The sequence below is a fragment of the Neoarius graeffei genome, chromosome 16 (assembly GCF_027579695.1).
Source record: "Neoarius graeffei isolate fNeoGra1 chromosome 16, fNeoGra1.pri, whole genome shotgun sequence".
NCBI classification, from domain to species: Eukaryota; Metazoa; Chordata; class Actinopteri; order Siluriformes; family Ariidae; genus Neoarius; species Neoarius graeffei.
The window spans coordinates 37,853,531-37,871,056 of NC_083584.1; the positions used below are offsets into that span (position 1 = coordinate 37,853,531).

Here is a 17,526-nt window from a genome sequence, read left to right on the forward strand (position 1 = left end):
GACCTAAAACATCAGATTTTCACACAAGTTCTAAAAGTAGATAAAGAGAACCCAATTAAACAAAGGAGACAAAAATATTATACTTGGTCATTTAGTTATTGAGGAAAATGATCCAATATTACATATCTGTGAGTGGCAAAAGTATGTGAACCTCTAGGATTAGCAGTTAATTTGAAGGTGAAATTAGAGTCAGGTGTTTTCAATCAATGGGATGGCAATCAGGTGTGAGTGGGCACCCTGTTTTATTTAAAGAACAGGGATCTATCAAAGTCTGATCTTGACAACACGTTTAGTGGAAGTGTCAAGTTTATTTGTATAGCGCTTTTAACAATAAACATTGTCACAAAGCAGCTTTACAGAATTTGAATGACTTAAAACATGAGCTAATTTTATCCCTAATCTATCCCTAATGAGCGAGCCTGTGGGGACGGTGGCAAGGAAAAACTCCCTCAGACGACATGAGGAAGAAACCTCGAGAGGAACCAGACTCAAAAGGGAACCCATCCTCATTGGGGCAACAACAGACAACATGACTATAACATTAACAGTTTTAACATGGAGACAGTTTCGTTGATGTAACTCTTCATTGATGGAAACTTGAGTGCAAAACTGTTCATGACAACTGCAGTCCTAAAGTTAGCAAGTCAACTGTAGTCCTCAGCCATAAAAGCATTACTGTAAGAGTCCAGAGCGTCCTCCAGGTGTGACTTTCAACTGTCCTCATGGGGCTGTTCTCCACAGGAGCGATGCGATGAGACTCCAACCAGCTCCAACTAAAAGGGGAGAGCCAGAAGGTAACACAGGCATGAGGGAGCCCCGGGACATAAAGCAGCAGCCACTACACCGTCAACAAACTTGAGTGGGGACTGACAGCATCCATACATCCCAGTTTACCAAAACACTCTGTCTGAGGACCCTCCAGATCTACACCTTTACCTCATAAACACCATTAACAAAAGGCTTGACTAAACGGATGTTTTCAGCCTAGACTTAAACACTGAGACTGTGTCTGATTCCCGAACATTACTTGGAAGGCTCATCTCATCTCATTATCTCTAGCCGCTTTATCCTGTTCTACAGGGTCGCAGGCAAGCTGGAGCCTATCCCAGCTGACTACGGGCGAAAGGCGGAGTACACCCTGGACAAGTTGCCAGGTCATCACAGGGCTGACACATAGACACAGACAACCATTCACACTCAAATTCACACCTACGGTCAATTTAGAGTCACCAGTTAACCTAACCTGCATGTCTTTGGACTGTGGGGGAAACCGGAGCACCTGGAGGAAACCCACGTGGACACGGGGAGAACATGTAAACTCCACACAGAAAGGCCCTCGCCGGCCATGGGGCTCGAACCCGGACCTTCTTGCTGTGAGGCGACAGCGCTAACCACTACACCACCATGCCGCCCCTACTTGGAAGGCTGTTCCAAGTAATATGTATCATGGCACGAACAAAGGAGATTTCTGAGGACCTCAGAAAAAGCATTGTTGATGCTCATCAGGCTGGAAAAGGTTACAAAACCATCTCTAAAGAGTTTGGACTCCACCAATCCACAGTCAGACAGATTGTGTACAAATGGAGGAAATTCAAGACCATTGTTACCCTCCCCAGGAATGGTCGACCAACAAAGATCAATTCAAGAGCAAGGCATGTAATAGTCGACGAGGTCACAAAGGACCCCAACGTAACTTCTAAGCAACTGAAGGCCTCTCTCACATTGGCTAATGTTAATGTTCATGAGTCCACCATCAGGAGAACACTGAACAGCAATGGTGTGCATGGCAGGGTGGCAAAGAGAAAGCCACCGCTCTCCAAAAAGAACATTGCTGCTCGTCTGCAGTTTGCTAAAGATCATGTGGACAAGCCAGAAGACTATTGGAAAAATGCTTTGTGGATGGATGAGACCAAAATAGAACTTTCTGGTTTAAATGTGAAGTGTTATGTTTGGAGAAAGGAAACCACTGCATTCCAGCATAAGAACCTTATCCCATCTGTGAAACATGGTGGTGGTAGTATCATGGTTTGGGCCTGTTTTGCTGCAAATGGGCCAGGATGGCTTGCCATCATTGATGGAACAATGAATTCTGAATTATACCACTGAATTCTAAAGGAAAATGTCAGGACATCTGTCCATGAACTGAATCTGAAGAGAAGGTGGGTCATGCAGCAAGACAACGACCCTAAGCACACAGGTCGTTCTACCAAAGAATGGTTAAAGAAGAATAAAGTTAATGTTTTGGAATGGCCAAGTCAAAGTCCTGACCTTAATCCAGTCGAAATGTTGTGGAAGGACCTGAAGCGAGCAGTTCATGTGAGGAAACCCACCAACATCCCAGAGTTGAAGCTGTTCTGTCCAGAGGAATGGGCTAAAATTCCTCCAAGCTGGTGTGCAGGACTGATCAACAGTTACCGGAAACATTTAGTTTTAGGACTTGTGTAAAAATCTGATGATGTTTTCGGTCATATTTATGCACCACTGTAAGGTTCCAGTGATTTTCTATAAAGCATATACTTCATGTAAAAAAACTGAAGTATATGCTCTATAGAAATCACACACACTTCCCCCCACACACACACGTTTATTGAACATTTTTTGTAAAGCAGAAAAAGTAAACTAAACCAATCTTGAGACGAAATAACCCAACACAATACAGCTATACAAACAACCTGTAATAAAATAAAATAGATAATTAAAAAATAAAAATGGGAGTCCACAAAGCTACCCTTACATCTGGAAAGCCAGAGATACTCGACACTTCACATGCCCTTTGCAGCGTACCAAGCTATACTTCAGCATCCTTTTTCCAGGCCAGTTCTATCAACCCCAACTTCATTCGTTGCAATTTTGTGGTTCCCAGGTATTCAAAGAAGGGTTCCAGATCTGGTAGAATAAAAAGGGTTATGTCTTTTAAAGAGAAATCACTCACTTTGACTATGTGCACTGTGAGCTTTCTTAAAAATCATGGTTTTATAATTGTGCTGAGTACAGTAATAATCCTCATTACACCAACATGAGGGAAGCAGACTAAATTCTCAGCTGTGTTTATAATATAGGTTTCAAATCGGTTCTGTGTTTATGAGTGCAGCATTTGTTGCAGCGTATCATTTTAATTAATGTAATGAACAGACACCAGTAATGGGCTACTGCAGATTAGCTAATTAAAATGTGTCTCTCCTATATTTTATAGCAGATAACAGATGAGGGTTTAGTGAGTTTGTGCCGCGGCTGTCACAAGCTGCAGATGGTGTGTGTGTCTGGCTGCAGCAACATCACGGACGCCTCTCTCACTGCACTCGGCCTCAACTGCCAGCGGTTAAAGTAAGGCTTTCCACATGAGCATGCATTCTCGCCCACTATTCTCTTTTTATTTATTTATTTATTTATTTAATTTATTTTTCTCAATCGGTTAGAATCCTGGAGGCTGCGCGCTGCTCTCATGTGACTGATGCTGGTTTTACTGTTCTGGCAAGGGTGAGTGGATTTAAGCACATGCACACAAACTCATGCAATGGCATTTAACCCATAAAGAGCAGCTTCATGGCTGAATGAAATGTTAAATTCTCTTTATTTTAATATGGAGTCTGCTGAATGGATGCTTTTTATCTTTTTCACTCTCTTTGTAGAATTGTCATGATTTGGAGAAAATGGATTTAGAGGAATGTATTTTGGTGAGTTGTTATAATAAGCAGTAGCAGATCACTGATTTTTACATCATTCATGTTGGCTTCCTCATATTGACTGTGCAAGATGTTGTCCAGTAACCAATGTTTTGGCACACCTAATTTTTATTTATTTATTCATCTCATCTCATTATCTCTAGCCGCTTTATCCTGTTCTACAGGGTCGCAGGCAAGCTGGAGCCTATCCCAGCTGACTACGGGCGAAAGGCGGGGTACACCCAGGACAAGTCGCCAGATCATCACAGGGCTGACACATAGACAACCACTCACACTCACATTCACACCTACGGTCAATTTAGAGTCACCAGTTAACCTAACCTGCATGTCTTTGGACTGTGGGGGGAAACCGGAGCACCCGGAGGAAACCCACGGGGACACGGGGAGAACATGCAAACTCCACACAGAAAGGTCCTCGCCGGCCACAGGGCTTGAACCCGGACCTTCTTGCTGTGAGGCGACAGCGCTAACCACTACACCACCGTGCCGCCCTTATTTATTTATCATTATATTAATATTTAATTAGAAATGAATGCAGATGTATTCATTTATCAAAGCATATTGTGTTTTATTATTCTCTGCATTTTGTAACGATATTAAAGACATAGTTTCTATCAAATGAACGATTCTGTGTCACTGCTAATATTCAACATCAGACGAGATGTGCCAGACTAATATTAGAGAATAAACATCAGAGATTGCAGTTTAAAATTGAAATATTAAATTTCATTGTCAGGAATTTTTGAAAAAAACAAAACTGGAATCCAGAACTAGGTTCTCCTTTACTCTCTGTATTCTAAGATTAAATACTAACTGGCATGCAATCTCTACACGTGGACATGAGTAGCTGATTGGCTAAAATAGTGTTGTCTGGCTTGGTCTAAGCCACTTTCTTTGTTTCCCATTTACAGAGAGACAGGGCTGTGTAGGAATACTGGATTTTTTCCAGTGCGCACACAAAACGGACTGCTACCAAACCAGGAGGAGAGATTCACTAAATTTTTGACAAGACGCGTATTGGATTAGAATCACGGACTACACCTTTAATTATAACGCATCTGAAATTTTTGGCTGCGAGTTTCCATCTGTCACTTCTATTAACACAAGCCTAATGGAAAGGAAGGCAAAAATGTGTGCAGATGTGTCTCAACAGGTTACTCAACGATTCCTTTTAAAGACAGACAGGCAGCAGGTTGCAAAGCATCTCATGCAGAAATTTTTTTTTTAAGCCTTCTGCTATTAGACTTTTTACGTTGAAATCTGGGCGTGGGAGTTTTGCACGTATGCGATTATGATTCCAAGTAGTTCAGAACGCAGTTCATAGTCTTCAACCTGGAATAATATACTTTTTTTTTTCTTTTAAAATATCTTTTCTTCTATGGTAACAGCTTGGAGTTGCACATAGTGACCTCTTTAGTTCTGTATTTTTGTGTGGGACTTTGCAGGTCACTGACAACACACTGGTTCAGCTTTCAATCCACTGCCCTCGGCTCCAGGCCCTGGTGAGTGCTTCCTGTTTTAAATGTGTGTTCATGCATGATCAAAGTATATGAAGAACTATTTGAATCATTACAAGGAATAACACACTTTTTTTTCCTTTGCGTGTGTTTAATTTTTCATGTTACAGAGCCTCTCGCATTGTGAGCTGATAACAGACGATGGGATTAGACACCTGAGCAGCAGCGTGTGTGGTCAGGAGCGGCTGCAAGTGGTTGAGCTGGATAACTGCCCCCTGATCACAGACATCACTCTGGAGCACCTGAAGAGTTGCCAAAGGCTCGAACGCATCGAACTCTATGACTGCCAGCAAGTCACTCGTGCAGGAATCAAACGTATCCGAGTGAGTCATCAACTTCTGGAACACCCACATTACACTTCTTCAGCACATAAAACTGACCAGTGAATTGAGCTGGGGTATTTGGGGTAGAACTATTCCTTAATGGTGCACTATGTAGGATTTTGATAGTATCTAGTGTCGAGGTTGCAGATTGCAACCAACTGAAAACCCCTCCTTCACCGCTCACTTTCCAAACGTGTCCAGCAGTTTCATCCCAGTGATGGTGCGTGTGCAACCACGTTTTTGATTTATATTAGCAATTATTGGCTAATTAACATTTCAACAGTTGTAAATGGGTTCCCAATTAAATTTGTGATATAAACCTAAAATAAAACACTAGTGTTAGACTTTTTTTTTTTTTTTGAATGTTTTCATCTGAAAACTAAAAGCCTGGTATGTAGTTTGTAGGCTGTTTGCCTGGGGTTTGTGTCCACTTACACTACATGTTCAGGAATAAAACTTTGCTTCAAACAGACTTAAACTGTGAACATAGTATTTTGGAACCACCAAAACAATTAGACAAGTAAGAATACAACTTGACTGACCTTTGCTTCATCTTTCTTTATCTTTGACTTTCTTCTGGCGCTGGATTCAAGCTGCCGCTTGTAAAGATGCACAAGGGCTGCTCTAGAATCACAGTTTGGTTTGTCCATTCTGGGCTGCTGTAGAAACATGGTGGCGCAACATGATGAGGTCCTGCAAGAGGACCCACTCCTTGTGTAGGAGTGCTCAGTCCAAGCTTACAAAAACACAATGAGTCATAGTCACAAGTGATTATACACTAATGAAAACTAATGAATACAATATCCTGTTTCTGCTAATGGATCCCACTAAGACTACGTTCAGACTGCACCCTGAAACGACCCATATCCGATTTTTTTTTTTTGCCCATATACGACCTGTATCCGATTTGTTATTGACAATCTGAACGACACCGATCCGATTTTTTCACATGCAACCTAGGCCACTTGGATATGTGGTCCTAATTCCGATGCATATCCGATATTTTCACGTGCGACTGCAGTCTGACCGGACAGGTCGCATTCGTGCGACCTACACGTCATCAACAAGAGACAAACGTCACTATTCTGCGTTGGCTAATCCCGCCTCTTTGGTGGAAAACAACAACATTTATACAGTTTTCAGAATTTAAATAGACTTTTATAGAATTGATCAAGGGGGCAGCACGGTGGTGTAGTGGTTAGCGCTGTCGCCTCACAGCAAGAAGGTCCTGGGTTCGAGCCCCGGGACCGGCGAGGGCCTTTCTGTGTGGAGTTTGCATGTTCTCCCCGTGTCCGCGTGGGTTTCCTCCGGGTGCTCCGGTTTCCCCCACAGTCCAAAGACATGCAGGTTAGGTTAACTGGTGACTCTAAATTGACCGTAGGTGTGAGTGTGAATGGTTGTCTGTGTCTATGTGTCGGCCCTGTGATGACCTGGCGACTTGTCCAGGGTGTACCCCGCCTTTCGCCCGTAGTCAGCTGGGATAGGCTCCAGCTTGCCTGCGACCCTGTAGAAGGATAAAGCGGCTAGAGATAATGAGATGAGATGAGAATTGATCAAGCTAATGGTGGATTTGGTAGGGACCTAGATGTTGATCTGTTAGCCTGATTAAATAAAACAGTTTCTATAACTGATTTATAACTTAAACCATCCTGTATTACAAGATTGTTCTGGAAATTTCCAGTAATTTGACACCTTCGGTCTCATTAATCTGCTGCCCACATTAATCAGATTATTGTGTGAGTTCCGCCGCCGCCACAAAAACCACATCGCCAGGTCTCGCCTCATCTCCATAGCAAACTGCACTGGTGTTTATGCACCTTGAGCCAGCGCTGAGAGAAGTTGCAGAATTCAGCTGACTATAAACAATCTAAATAAATATTTATAAAAATGTAGAAAAAGTTTATTAATATGACGAAATAAATATGTGCAAATTATTAAGCTTGAATTAAGAGTTTGGTAATACAGCGGCCGTATCCCAAATGACTGCCTACTGAAGCTCGAGTGCACTATAGAGTTTAAAAATCCATTACTTCCTAGTAACATGTAGTGCACTTATATAGAAATTAGAGAGACATTTAGGAGTCAACCCTCGTTACCAGGCTACATGTTTTCATTTCTATTCAGAAACAAAAACACACACGAGACCTCACACTTTAACCAGATAATTAAACAAACAAACAAAAAAGAAATCATTAAACATGAAGAGTGCGCTTTTTTTTTTTTTGTTTACGTATTACGTAGATGTGCTTATTACGTGTCAATTTGCGCATGCGGGACACTTTTGGGTCGTTTTCTGTTCATATTGGAGATCGCATACAAGTCTCATATAATTGGTAATGTGAACGGCCTAACAAAAAAATCGGATTTCACAACAAATCGGATATGGGTCGTTTCAGGTTGCAGTCTGAACGTAGTGTTAATCCTACATATCGATTCCATTAAAAGGTGCCCTTTTTTTTTTTTTTTTTACATTTTTAATATTTACGTGTACTTCGATCAGTTATGACTAAAATAATCTTACATGTCTTACAAGTGAACTGATGTGCAGTTTTACAAATTATATGAATATTTAACAATTATTCGCCAAAGGCGAAATGAATATCAGTGAATAATAACAGAAACGAAGTCGAGGTTATTATTCACTAATATTCAGTGAGCCTGAGGTGGATAATTGCTTTAGTATAAATACACAGGTGATTTTTTTTTTTATTTAAATCATATTTTTAAAAATCCTTTTATTTCAGTCTTCAAAAGCGGCATGCAAATGTAATGTGTGCAGACTTGTCACTTATCTATGCCGAGTCACATAAAATGCTTTGTTTTGAAATGGATAAAATGAACCACAATTCCACCTTACCTTTGAATAGTTTTAGGCCAAACTTCGTAGCATCTTTCGTGCTTTTTGGAACAGCATTGTCTTACATAATTTGTAATTCCTCCTCACTTAGGTGACTAAGCGATTGGCTGCCATTTTGCTGAGTCACTCAAGGTGATTGTCAAGAAATAATCCAAATCTCTCGACCAGTCAGCATGCGCAATTTCCTATAATCACCTCCATATTTGTATAGGTAATCGTATGGGGCCGAGTAAAATTAAGGATTAATTTCACGAGTGATTTTCGAAGTTTTGAAAATTCGCGACTCGGGCAATTTCAAAACTTTGAAGTCACGAGTGAAATTGATCCTTAATTTTACGAGGGACCATACGATTAATATATAGGGCCAAGTTCATACTTCGGAAGCCATTCAAGTTCACAACGTTTGTCATTCATGTTTTCTGAACCAATCAGGGCGCAAGACTATCTTGCACGTTTGAATCAGTTTCTAAAGCATCTTTCATCAGGACACGGCGACACGACACGAGGATTTGAAAGTGGTTTACAATTTTTATTGGAACTTCTTTACAAAAGCCATTTTGTTGACAAAATTTGCTAATTTTTGTAACCATAACCAAGCAACGAACTAGCCAATAGCATTTCAGAAATACGGCCCCGTGTTAAGGAAAAAAGCCCTCCTTGATTGACCAATCAGAATTGAGTAATTTGGCCCTATGTATTATAAATACTAAAATAGTTTATACCACAGAGATGAAATGGTATGAAGATTTTTATATCGTGATTGATCAAACACGGGGACGGCACGGTGGTGTCGTGGTTAGCGCTGTCGCCTCACAGCAAGAAGGTCCGGGTTCGAGCCCCGTGGCCGGCGAGGACCTTTCTGTGTGGAGTTTGCATGTTCTCCCCGTGTCCGCGTGGGTTTCCTCCGGGTGCTCCGGTTTCCCCCACAGTCCAAAGACATGCAGGTTAGGTTAACTGGTGACTCTAAATTGAGCGTAGGTGTGAATGTGAGTGTGAATGGTTGTCTGTGTCAGCCCTGTGATGACCTGGCGACTTGTCCAGGGTGTACCCCGCCTTTCGCCCGTAGTCAGCTGGGATAGGCTCCAGCTTGCCTGCGACCCTGTAGAACAGCTACAGATGATGAGATGAGATTGATCAAACGCGTCAAAAAGTACTGATGCAACACTTCAGACTTGGTCTTCTTAGAAGGCTAAAAAAAAATCTCTGGTGTGCTTTCACAGCCTTCTGCCATGTTTTCACTGACACATAACACACACACGTTGCATGCTGTGCCTGTGTTGAGGAGACTATTGCTAACTTTGGTTGATGCTGGACGATATTTATCATGCAATTTTCAAAACGCAGTCATCAACCACAGTTTAAACGATAATTAAAATTTGAAATGTGAATACTAACTCTGGAATTTTACTGTAGTTTACCATGAAACCAGTAACTGTTTCATTCCTGAACACAGCATTCATAAATTCTCATACAGTGGTGTTTGAAAGTTTGTGAACCCTTTAGAATTTTCTATATTTCTGCAAAAATATGACCTAAAACATCAGATTTTCACACAAGTCCTAATAAAAGTAGATAAAGAGAACCCAGTTAACAAATGAGACAAAAATATTATACTTGGTCATTTTATTTATTGATGAAAATGATCCAATATTACATATCTGTGAGTGGCAAAAGTATGTGAACATTTGCTTTCAGTAACTGGTGTGACCCCCTTTTGCAGCAATAACTGCAACTAAAAGTTTCCGGTAACTGTTGATTTAATAACTTCATTCATTTTAATATCTTAATAACTTCAGGCGAGGCTGATGAACAACTTCCATTATAACGGAAGTGATATCCGGAGCTACAAATTAGAAAACTACTTTTTCATCATAGTGCACACATCTTTTACGTTACCACTAGTACTTTTTAATGCTGTAACTTCTTCTCTAGGCTCACCTTCCTGAAATTAAGGTCCACGCCTACTTTGCACCAGTCACGCCCCCTCCCTCAGTGCATGGAGGGGGCCAACGTCTCTGCCGTTGCTGCGTTATACTCTGACAGTGGATGGGGCCTCTGATGCATGCCATGGAGCGTCAGTCTGTCAGTCAAACTCTAAGCCCCACCCTGCTCCTGCTGGCCACTCCTGCTAAGCTCGACACAGAGGTGTGGCTGGGAAAGGCACGGTTGGATCAATGAAGGTTTATCTGGCAGCAAGATGGAGCTACACAAATTATTGAGAAAATTCTAATTCAACATACAAAGAATAATTACGATGTAAAATGTGACATTTCAAATGGAATCCACAAGAAGAGCGTGGGAAAAGCCACCTTGTAAAATATTTCACATTTTGGATTTGTAGAAAACACATTTGTGGACGTACTTAAAGCAGTATGACATCGAACTACTGACTACAGAACCTTGTCTGTGTGGGAAGGTCTCTGAGGGCTTGATGAGAACCAGACAATGTTTACTTCTTGATCCACTGTTACCATTTTGCATTATTTCCTCGTGAAGAGAAGCGTTGTATCAACAGGAATGATGAGCGAGGAGCAGGACAATGATATTTCTGTATTTGCAGTTGGTTCGAGACTTTTACAGTAACTGATTCAGAGAATGTTAAAATATATAAAACAAAATATAACACTACAGCCAAACAGCCTGTGTTCAACCTGGAGTAAAGTGATATCTGTCAGTGCTCAGCATTCTTTACAGAAATTGATGATAAAACGTTTTGATGAATCTTGCGCCATGGAAAAGTAAGGATGAGATTGAGTGTGTATAATATATTACACATTATGTGGACAAAATGGGGCCCATTCAGTTTTTTGGGCTCTAGTAATGGAATGAAGGAATATTAGGAGTGACTTCATATTTTAAAAAAATCATATTTACCGAAGAAGTCTAATGGAGTAGATAAAGATGATTTTAAGTTCTAAGTGCAATATTTCAAAGGCCCAGATTTTCTGTTGAACATGTGAAATAGTGTTCTTTTTTACAATTCCCTTATACAATCTTAATTGCTGCCAGTTGTTGCAATATTATTTAACAGGCCTGGACCCAGAATGTAATTTTCCATTACAAGCTTTTTTTTTTTTTTAATTTTCCAATTTCATTTCTGAAGTGCACATATATAATCTGCATAATCTACACGTATGTCGTTCTGAGCACTGAAAAACTGAATGCACCTTGGGCCTCATTGTTACTAATGCAGATGACTGTTGAATTAATTGCCTAATCGGTGGTGATGGCTTTTGGGTGCGAGTGCCTTTGATTTTTGCAATGCTGGAACGGGCATGGGGAAATCCAGCCTCAGAGATTAAAGACTCAGGGCTGTAATGTGATTCGTCAGATCTTTTCCTTTCCTGCTTCTTTGATTGTCAGCACTGAAGAAAACAGGAGCAGCATATACAGGTGATGGACCGCACACAGCAAGCAAGCACTGCATCCATGTTTGGTGGGTTATTGTAGTTGCTACTGAAGGGTGAAGTGTAATTCTGCAGCAATGTAAAGGAACACCCCCTTCCCCTATCTCTCATTCAAATTTCTGATAACCACTTGGAGGAAAAAAAAAAAGCTACCTGACTGTCCTTGTGTTCTGGTGTTACTGTGACATTTCTTTAAATAAAAGATCTGAGAAGTGTGTTGCATTCAGTGTTGTTCATATCACCTATTGGACTTGTCTCCATTTTTATGCCTCCGCCACCGTAAGGTGCAGGAGGCATTATGTTTTCGGGTTGTCCGTCTGTCCGTGCGTGCGTCCGTCCTGAAACCTTGTGAACGCGATATCTCAAAGGCTGATGAAAGGAATTTCACCAAACTTTCACCGTTCGTGTGCTTTGGGACAAACATGAACTGATTAGATTTTGAGATCAAAAGGTCTAAGGTCACGGTGAGGTCAAATGTCTGTCCGAAAACCTTGTGAACACAATATCTCCAAGGCAGATGAAAAGAATTTGACCAAACTTTCACCATTTGTGCATTTGGGGACAAAGATAAACTGATTAGATTTTGAGATCATAAGGTCAAGGTCACTGTGAGGTCAAATGTCTGTCTGCGTGCGTCCGTCCTGAAACCTTGTGAACGCGATATCTCCAAGGCAGATGAAAGGAATTTCACCAAACTTTCACTATTTGTGTATTTGGGGACAAAGATAAACTGATTAGATTTTGAGATCAAAAGGTCTAAGGTCAAGGTCACTGTGAGGTCAAATGTCTGTCCGAAAACCTTGTGAACACAATATCTCCAAGGCAGATACAAGTACTTTCACCAGGTCAAGATTACTGTGAGGTCAAATGTCCATCCCCAAATCACAACTTTAATAAGGCGTGTGGTCTACCAGGCGGAGGCATCCCCATCGACGCCATTGGCGTCGAGTTCTATCTAGTTAATTTTTAAATACAGAGCTCTAATCCAATACAAGTTAACATCTCCTCTGAAAGTATTGGAACGGCAAGGGGCTGGGTGGGTTGTTTTTTTTTTTTTCTTTCTTTTGCACTACATGCTGAAGACATTTGGGTTTTAAATCAAAAGATGAATGAAACAATACATCATAATTTCAACCTTCATTTCTTGATCTTTACATCTAGATGCTTTAAACAGCTTAGAACATGGTATCTTTGGTGGCAGACAACCCAATTTTTATGTGAGCAAAAATATTGGAATAGATGGTCTTATGGTAAATATAATACTTATCAATCTACATTCACTGGATATAAGCAATCGCGCACTCTGGCTACTCTACTACTAGGCTATCAGCTCCTATACTGAGAGTAGAGAAAAACAAAATGGTGGACTGTGTTGCTGAACCAAACGAGGATGAAATAAAAACTCTACTTGAAAACAAACCCCCCAAAAAATCAGCAAAACCTGGAAGAAAAGTATTTGAGGGTAAGATGATTTTTTTTTTTTTTGTATTATTTATTTCTCCAAGAATTATTTTAGGAATTATTTTCACAAATTCTGTCTATAATAACTATAAATTCAAATTTATAAATTTAATTTATAAATTAATTTATAAATTTAATTTATAAATTTATAAATTCAAATTTATAAATTTATAAATTCAAATTTACTATAATTTCACCGGTTTGTTTACATTCTAAGTGGAAATGATTTTGTCAGACGTTTAGTATAAAGACTTTATCAAATTTGCTAAAAATAAAAATGCTCCGTTTCTCAAAATCCACTGAATGTGGATATAATAAGTTATTCCACTCAATCTCATCGTACATGGTTTATAGCCAACTCGGTGCTACGTGCCTTGTCGGCTATCAGCTCATGTGCGACTCAATTTTGTGGAATAACTGTTAAATATTTGGTAGCATATCCCTTGCTTGCAGCAACTGCATCAAGCCCATTGCCATCATCAAACTTTTCTCATTCTTCCTTGTGGTGATTTTCCAGGTTTGTACCACACCTTTCAGTTGCTTGGTTTTTTTTTTTTTTGGGGGGGGGTCCTCCCATCAGTCTCCTCTTTCAGGAAATGCTGCTCATTTGGTGATTTGACTTGACTGGTCTAAAACCTTCGACTTTTCCCCCTGATGAAATTCTTTGTTGTATGGGCAGTGTGTTTTGGATCACTGTTTTGCTGCATGACGAAGTTCCTTCCAATTAGATTGGATGCATTTGTCTGTAAATTGGCAGACACAATGTTTCTATAGAGCCCTGCGATAACCTGATGACTTGTCCAGGGTGTACCCCGCCTCTCGCCCATAGTCAGCTGGGATAGGCTCCCGCTTGCCTGCGACCCTATAGAATGGGATAAGCGGCTACAGATAATTGGTGGGTGGATGGATGGATGTTTCTATAGACTTTTGAATTAATTTTGCTACTCCCAGCATGAGTTATATCACCAATAAAGATTAGTGAGCCTGTTCCAGAAGCAGCCATGCAAATCCAAGCCATGATACTACCTCCACCATGCTTGACCAATGAGCTCATATGTTTTGGATTATGAGCAGATCCCTTCTCCACACTTGAGCTTTTCCATCACGTTGATCGAGATTAACCTTGGTTCCAGAAATTTTGGCTCATCTCTATTTGTTTGTGAATTCCAATCTGGCCTGATGAGTGGTTTGCATCTTATGGTATGGCCTCTATATTTCTGCTCTTGAAGTCTTCTTCAAATGATGAACTGTGATACCTTCGCCCTTGTCTTGTTAAGGTTGTTGTCACTGAGGGTTGTTTTGGGTTTGTTTGGGTTTTTTTTTTTTTCCTCCCCCAATGCTCTCATAATGTTTCTGATATCAACTTCCAAATTGTTGTATTGGCTATGCCCGTGGCTTGTGCAATGTCTCTGATAATTTTCCCTCATCTCTGCTTCAAATGCCTTGCTTTTCTGCCTTGGACAGCTCTCTGGTCTGTGTGTTGGTTTATCCTTTTTAACATCAAATGCAATCTTCACAGGTGAAACCCAGTGCTCAAACCAAGAGTCGGCATTCAGTTATTAATAGTTTAAACAATCCATGTAACAAGGTGCACCTCAGCAGCAAGAAACACCCGTACTCTCATTCCAGTATTTTTGATCACTTGAAAGATGTGTGGGTTTAAACAAAAGGTGCCATGTTTTAAGTTGTCTAAATGTCAATACCAGGAAGTGAAAGCTGAAATTCTGATCCATTGTCTCATATTCCTTGATCTCCAACCTTCAGTGTATAGCAACAACAAAAGAATTTACCTTGCTGTTCCAATACTTTTGGAAGGATTTGTGTAAAAATAATTACTACTACCACTACAGACTGCTCACATTTATCGCACCAGCTGAAATCTTGGACTAAATATATTCCGCAGTAATGCTTTAACTGTCTGTTTTTTTATGTTGTTTTAGTCTAAGTTATGGCATGTAGTGTAATGGCAAGTAACAGTCGTGTACAAGAAGCAATGAATACAAAATGAGTTAAGTGTTGCATGTTGGGAAGCGTAAAACAAGATACTGTGGGTTTTCCTGGAAATAAAGTGCCAGCCCAAAAGAACCTGATGACATTTAAAAAGAAGATGGGTGATCATTTCAAGTTTGCTTAAGCCTGCCTTGTTTCAGACTAAGGTTGCCTTTCATAGCTACTACTGTAAATATCTCTATCTTGTCCGCTCTTCTATCTTGTCCCACTGGTCCTCAAGATAGCCTCTTGGGGCTAATTTAGGTGATTTGTGTTTCGTATGATTCCACTCCTAAATGTACCCTATGAGGATCGCAAGTACGGAGGAGGGCAGCCTGCTTGCCCACTGCACAGGGCCAGCAACCCTTTGCAGTGGAACCACTTACCCGCTACGGACCCATATAAGACCTTCGTGCCTTCCAAATGGATTTGAAGACTTGGTATGAGGACGCCCAGGACCGCTGCCTGTGGAGGTGTGCCCTCCATTCTGGGTCGGAAACCTGCGAGCTTAGGCTCGGAGAACGAGCCGCAGAGCGACGTATAAGGAGGCACCACAGGGCTACGGGTCCCCCATCGTCATAATTGACGGGGATCTTAAGTAGTAGTAGTAGTAGTAGTAGTAGAAGAAGTAGTCTGCTCTTAGTCAGTGGAGACTTCCATTTTCCTGAACTCGGAGGTTATAGTTTTCACGTCTCCTTAAGCAACACTATATGAACATCACTAGTAATTCAAAATGTTTTAGCATAAAGAACCTTATGTTCAACCCCCTGTCCTCCAGACCTGCCTGTCCTGTCCTGAGAATCACCTGGTGCTGCTGGGAGCGGTCTCACTTTTTCCCTTGGATACTCTGGCTTTAAAGCTATAAACGCTGTATGTCAGCCTTCAACTTTTAAGATTCCATTAAAAACAGACACACACTTTTTTTTATAACTTCTGTATGAAGTTATAGTAGATCTGGAGTGAAAAACTGCAACATGGGCCCTCAGGCCATGATTTCAGAATCACATATCAATTCATTAAGCATTTGTTACACACAATTTCCTTGTATTTTATTTTGACATTGTTCCACTAGCATTATTCATGAGGATAACAGACAAAATAAAAATCAAAGACAAAGATCTACAGCTCCTCCAGGTCCCAGTTTCCACTTTTAGTTGAACCTCTGGTCAGTTTGGTCATAGTGTCAAATGCTGTTCAGAGGACTAACTGAGATAAGCAGTGATGGGAGGGAGAATGAAAAAACAAAAACCAAAAGATCTCAAACTTTTCTTAAAAGAAAGAGGATCGTCTAGACACATTTTCCATGTTTTCACATTTTCTTTCTAACTTTTTCTTGTGAAAATGAGTTGTATATGTTTTCTTATGATCATAAGTAAAGTATCTGTCACATAACCAGAATATATACACATTTCAGACAGTATTTAGTAATATTTATGCATTTTATGTATTTATTTTACATGACATGACCTACTACATGTAACAATATGTCAAAAACAACACAGTTTTTACAGATGAGTCCATTTTAACACGTATTCTCACACAAACAAATTTGTGTTTATTTAATTAACTTATTGATGTATTTTTGTGAGGTTAACACAATAGTGTGTTGTTTTCTTGATGATAAAACCTGTGTCTATCCATCCATTATCTATACTGCTTATCGGTCGGGGCCACAAGGGAAGCTGGAGCCAATCCCCAGCTGACTTTAGGCAAGAGAATACACCCTGGACAGGTTACCAATCTATCACAGGGCTAACACAGGCCAGTTGACTTAATCTGCATTTCTTTGGACTGTGGGAGGAACCCAGAGGAAGCTCACACAGGCACAAGGAGAACATTTCAACCATCAGGGAATGGGTTCTGTTCTTGTTCACGCACCAAATTTTGAACCGTTCAGGACATTTCAGCCAAAAATAGATTAGTTCAGAACCTGAAAAGTTAGTTCCCAGCTGGAACCAAAATATAGCTGGTTTCTCCAGCACAAATCATGACATCATCAGCAGGCTTGTCATTACTGTGAAGAGGAAGCGGAGCGCAGCAATGGAGAATGTAATGGAAAAGGATACATCCTCAGAAAAAATGGACCTAAAACAAATATCTGTAATAACAAAACAAAAGCTTGCAGGTAATCAATGCATCCTGCCATCTTGCTCCTACTGTTTACTTCTGTTGTGCATGGTGCAATGGCCTCCATTCATGACACATCCTTAATTACAATGGTTCCACTCAAAACCGGTGAAAACGTGGGCCAGTTTGTTAGCTGGCACCAAAGTTTGAAGAATCCTGAAC

At 40.5% G+C, this 17,526-nt stretch overlaps 1 protein-coding gene across 2 annotated transcripts in view; it reads left to right on the plus strand.

Moving 5' to 3' along the window:
• The window catches only part of fbxl2 (F-box and leucine-rich repeat protein 2), a 36,595-nt gene extending 24,593 nt beyond the window's left edge, over positions 1-12,002 (plus strand). The window contains exons 9-14 of one of the 2 annotated variants that reach the window (XM_060942083.1): positions 3,197-3,324; positions 3,417-3,477; positions 3,630-3,674; positions 5,129-5,185; positions 5,311-5,523; positions 10,313-12,002. In XM_060942083.1, coding sequence (XP_060798066.1) covers positions 3,197-3,324; positions 3,417-3,477; positions 3,630-3,674; positions 5,129-5,185; positions 5,311-5,523; positions 10,313-10,420 — 612 coding nt within the window. In that variant the 3' untranslated portion in view covers positions 10,421-12,002. Of the gene's footprint in view, positions 1-3,193; positions 3,325-3,416; positions 3,478-3,629; positions 3,675-5,128; positions 5,186-5,310; positions 5,524-10,312 lie in introns of both variants that reach the window. The other variant, XM_060942082.1, reaches the window with a different exon arrangement.
• The last annotated feature ends 5,524 nt before the right edge of the window (positions 12,003-17,526 follow it).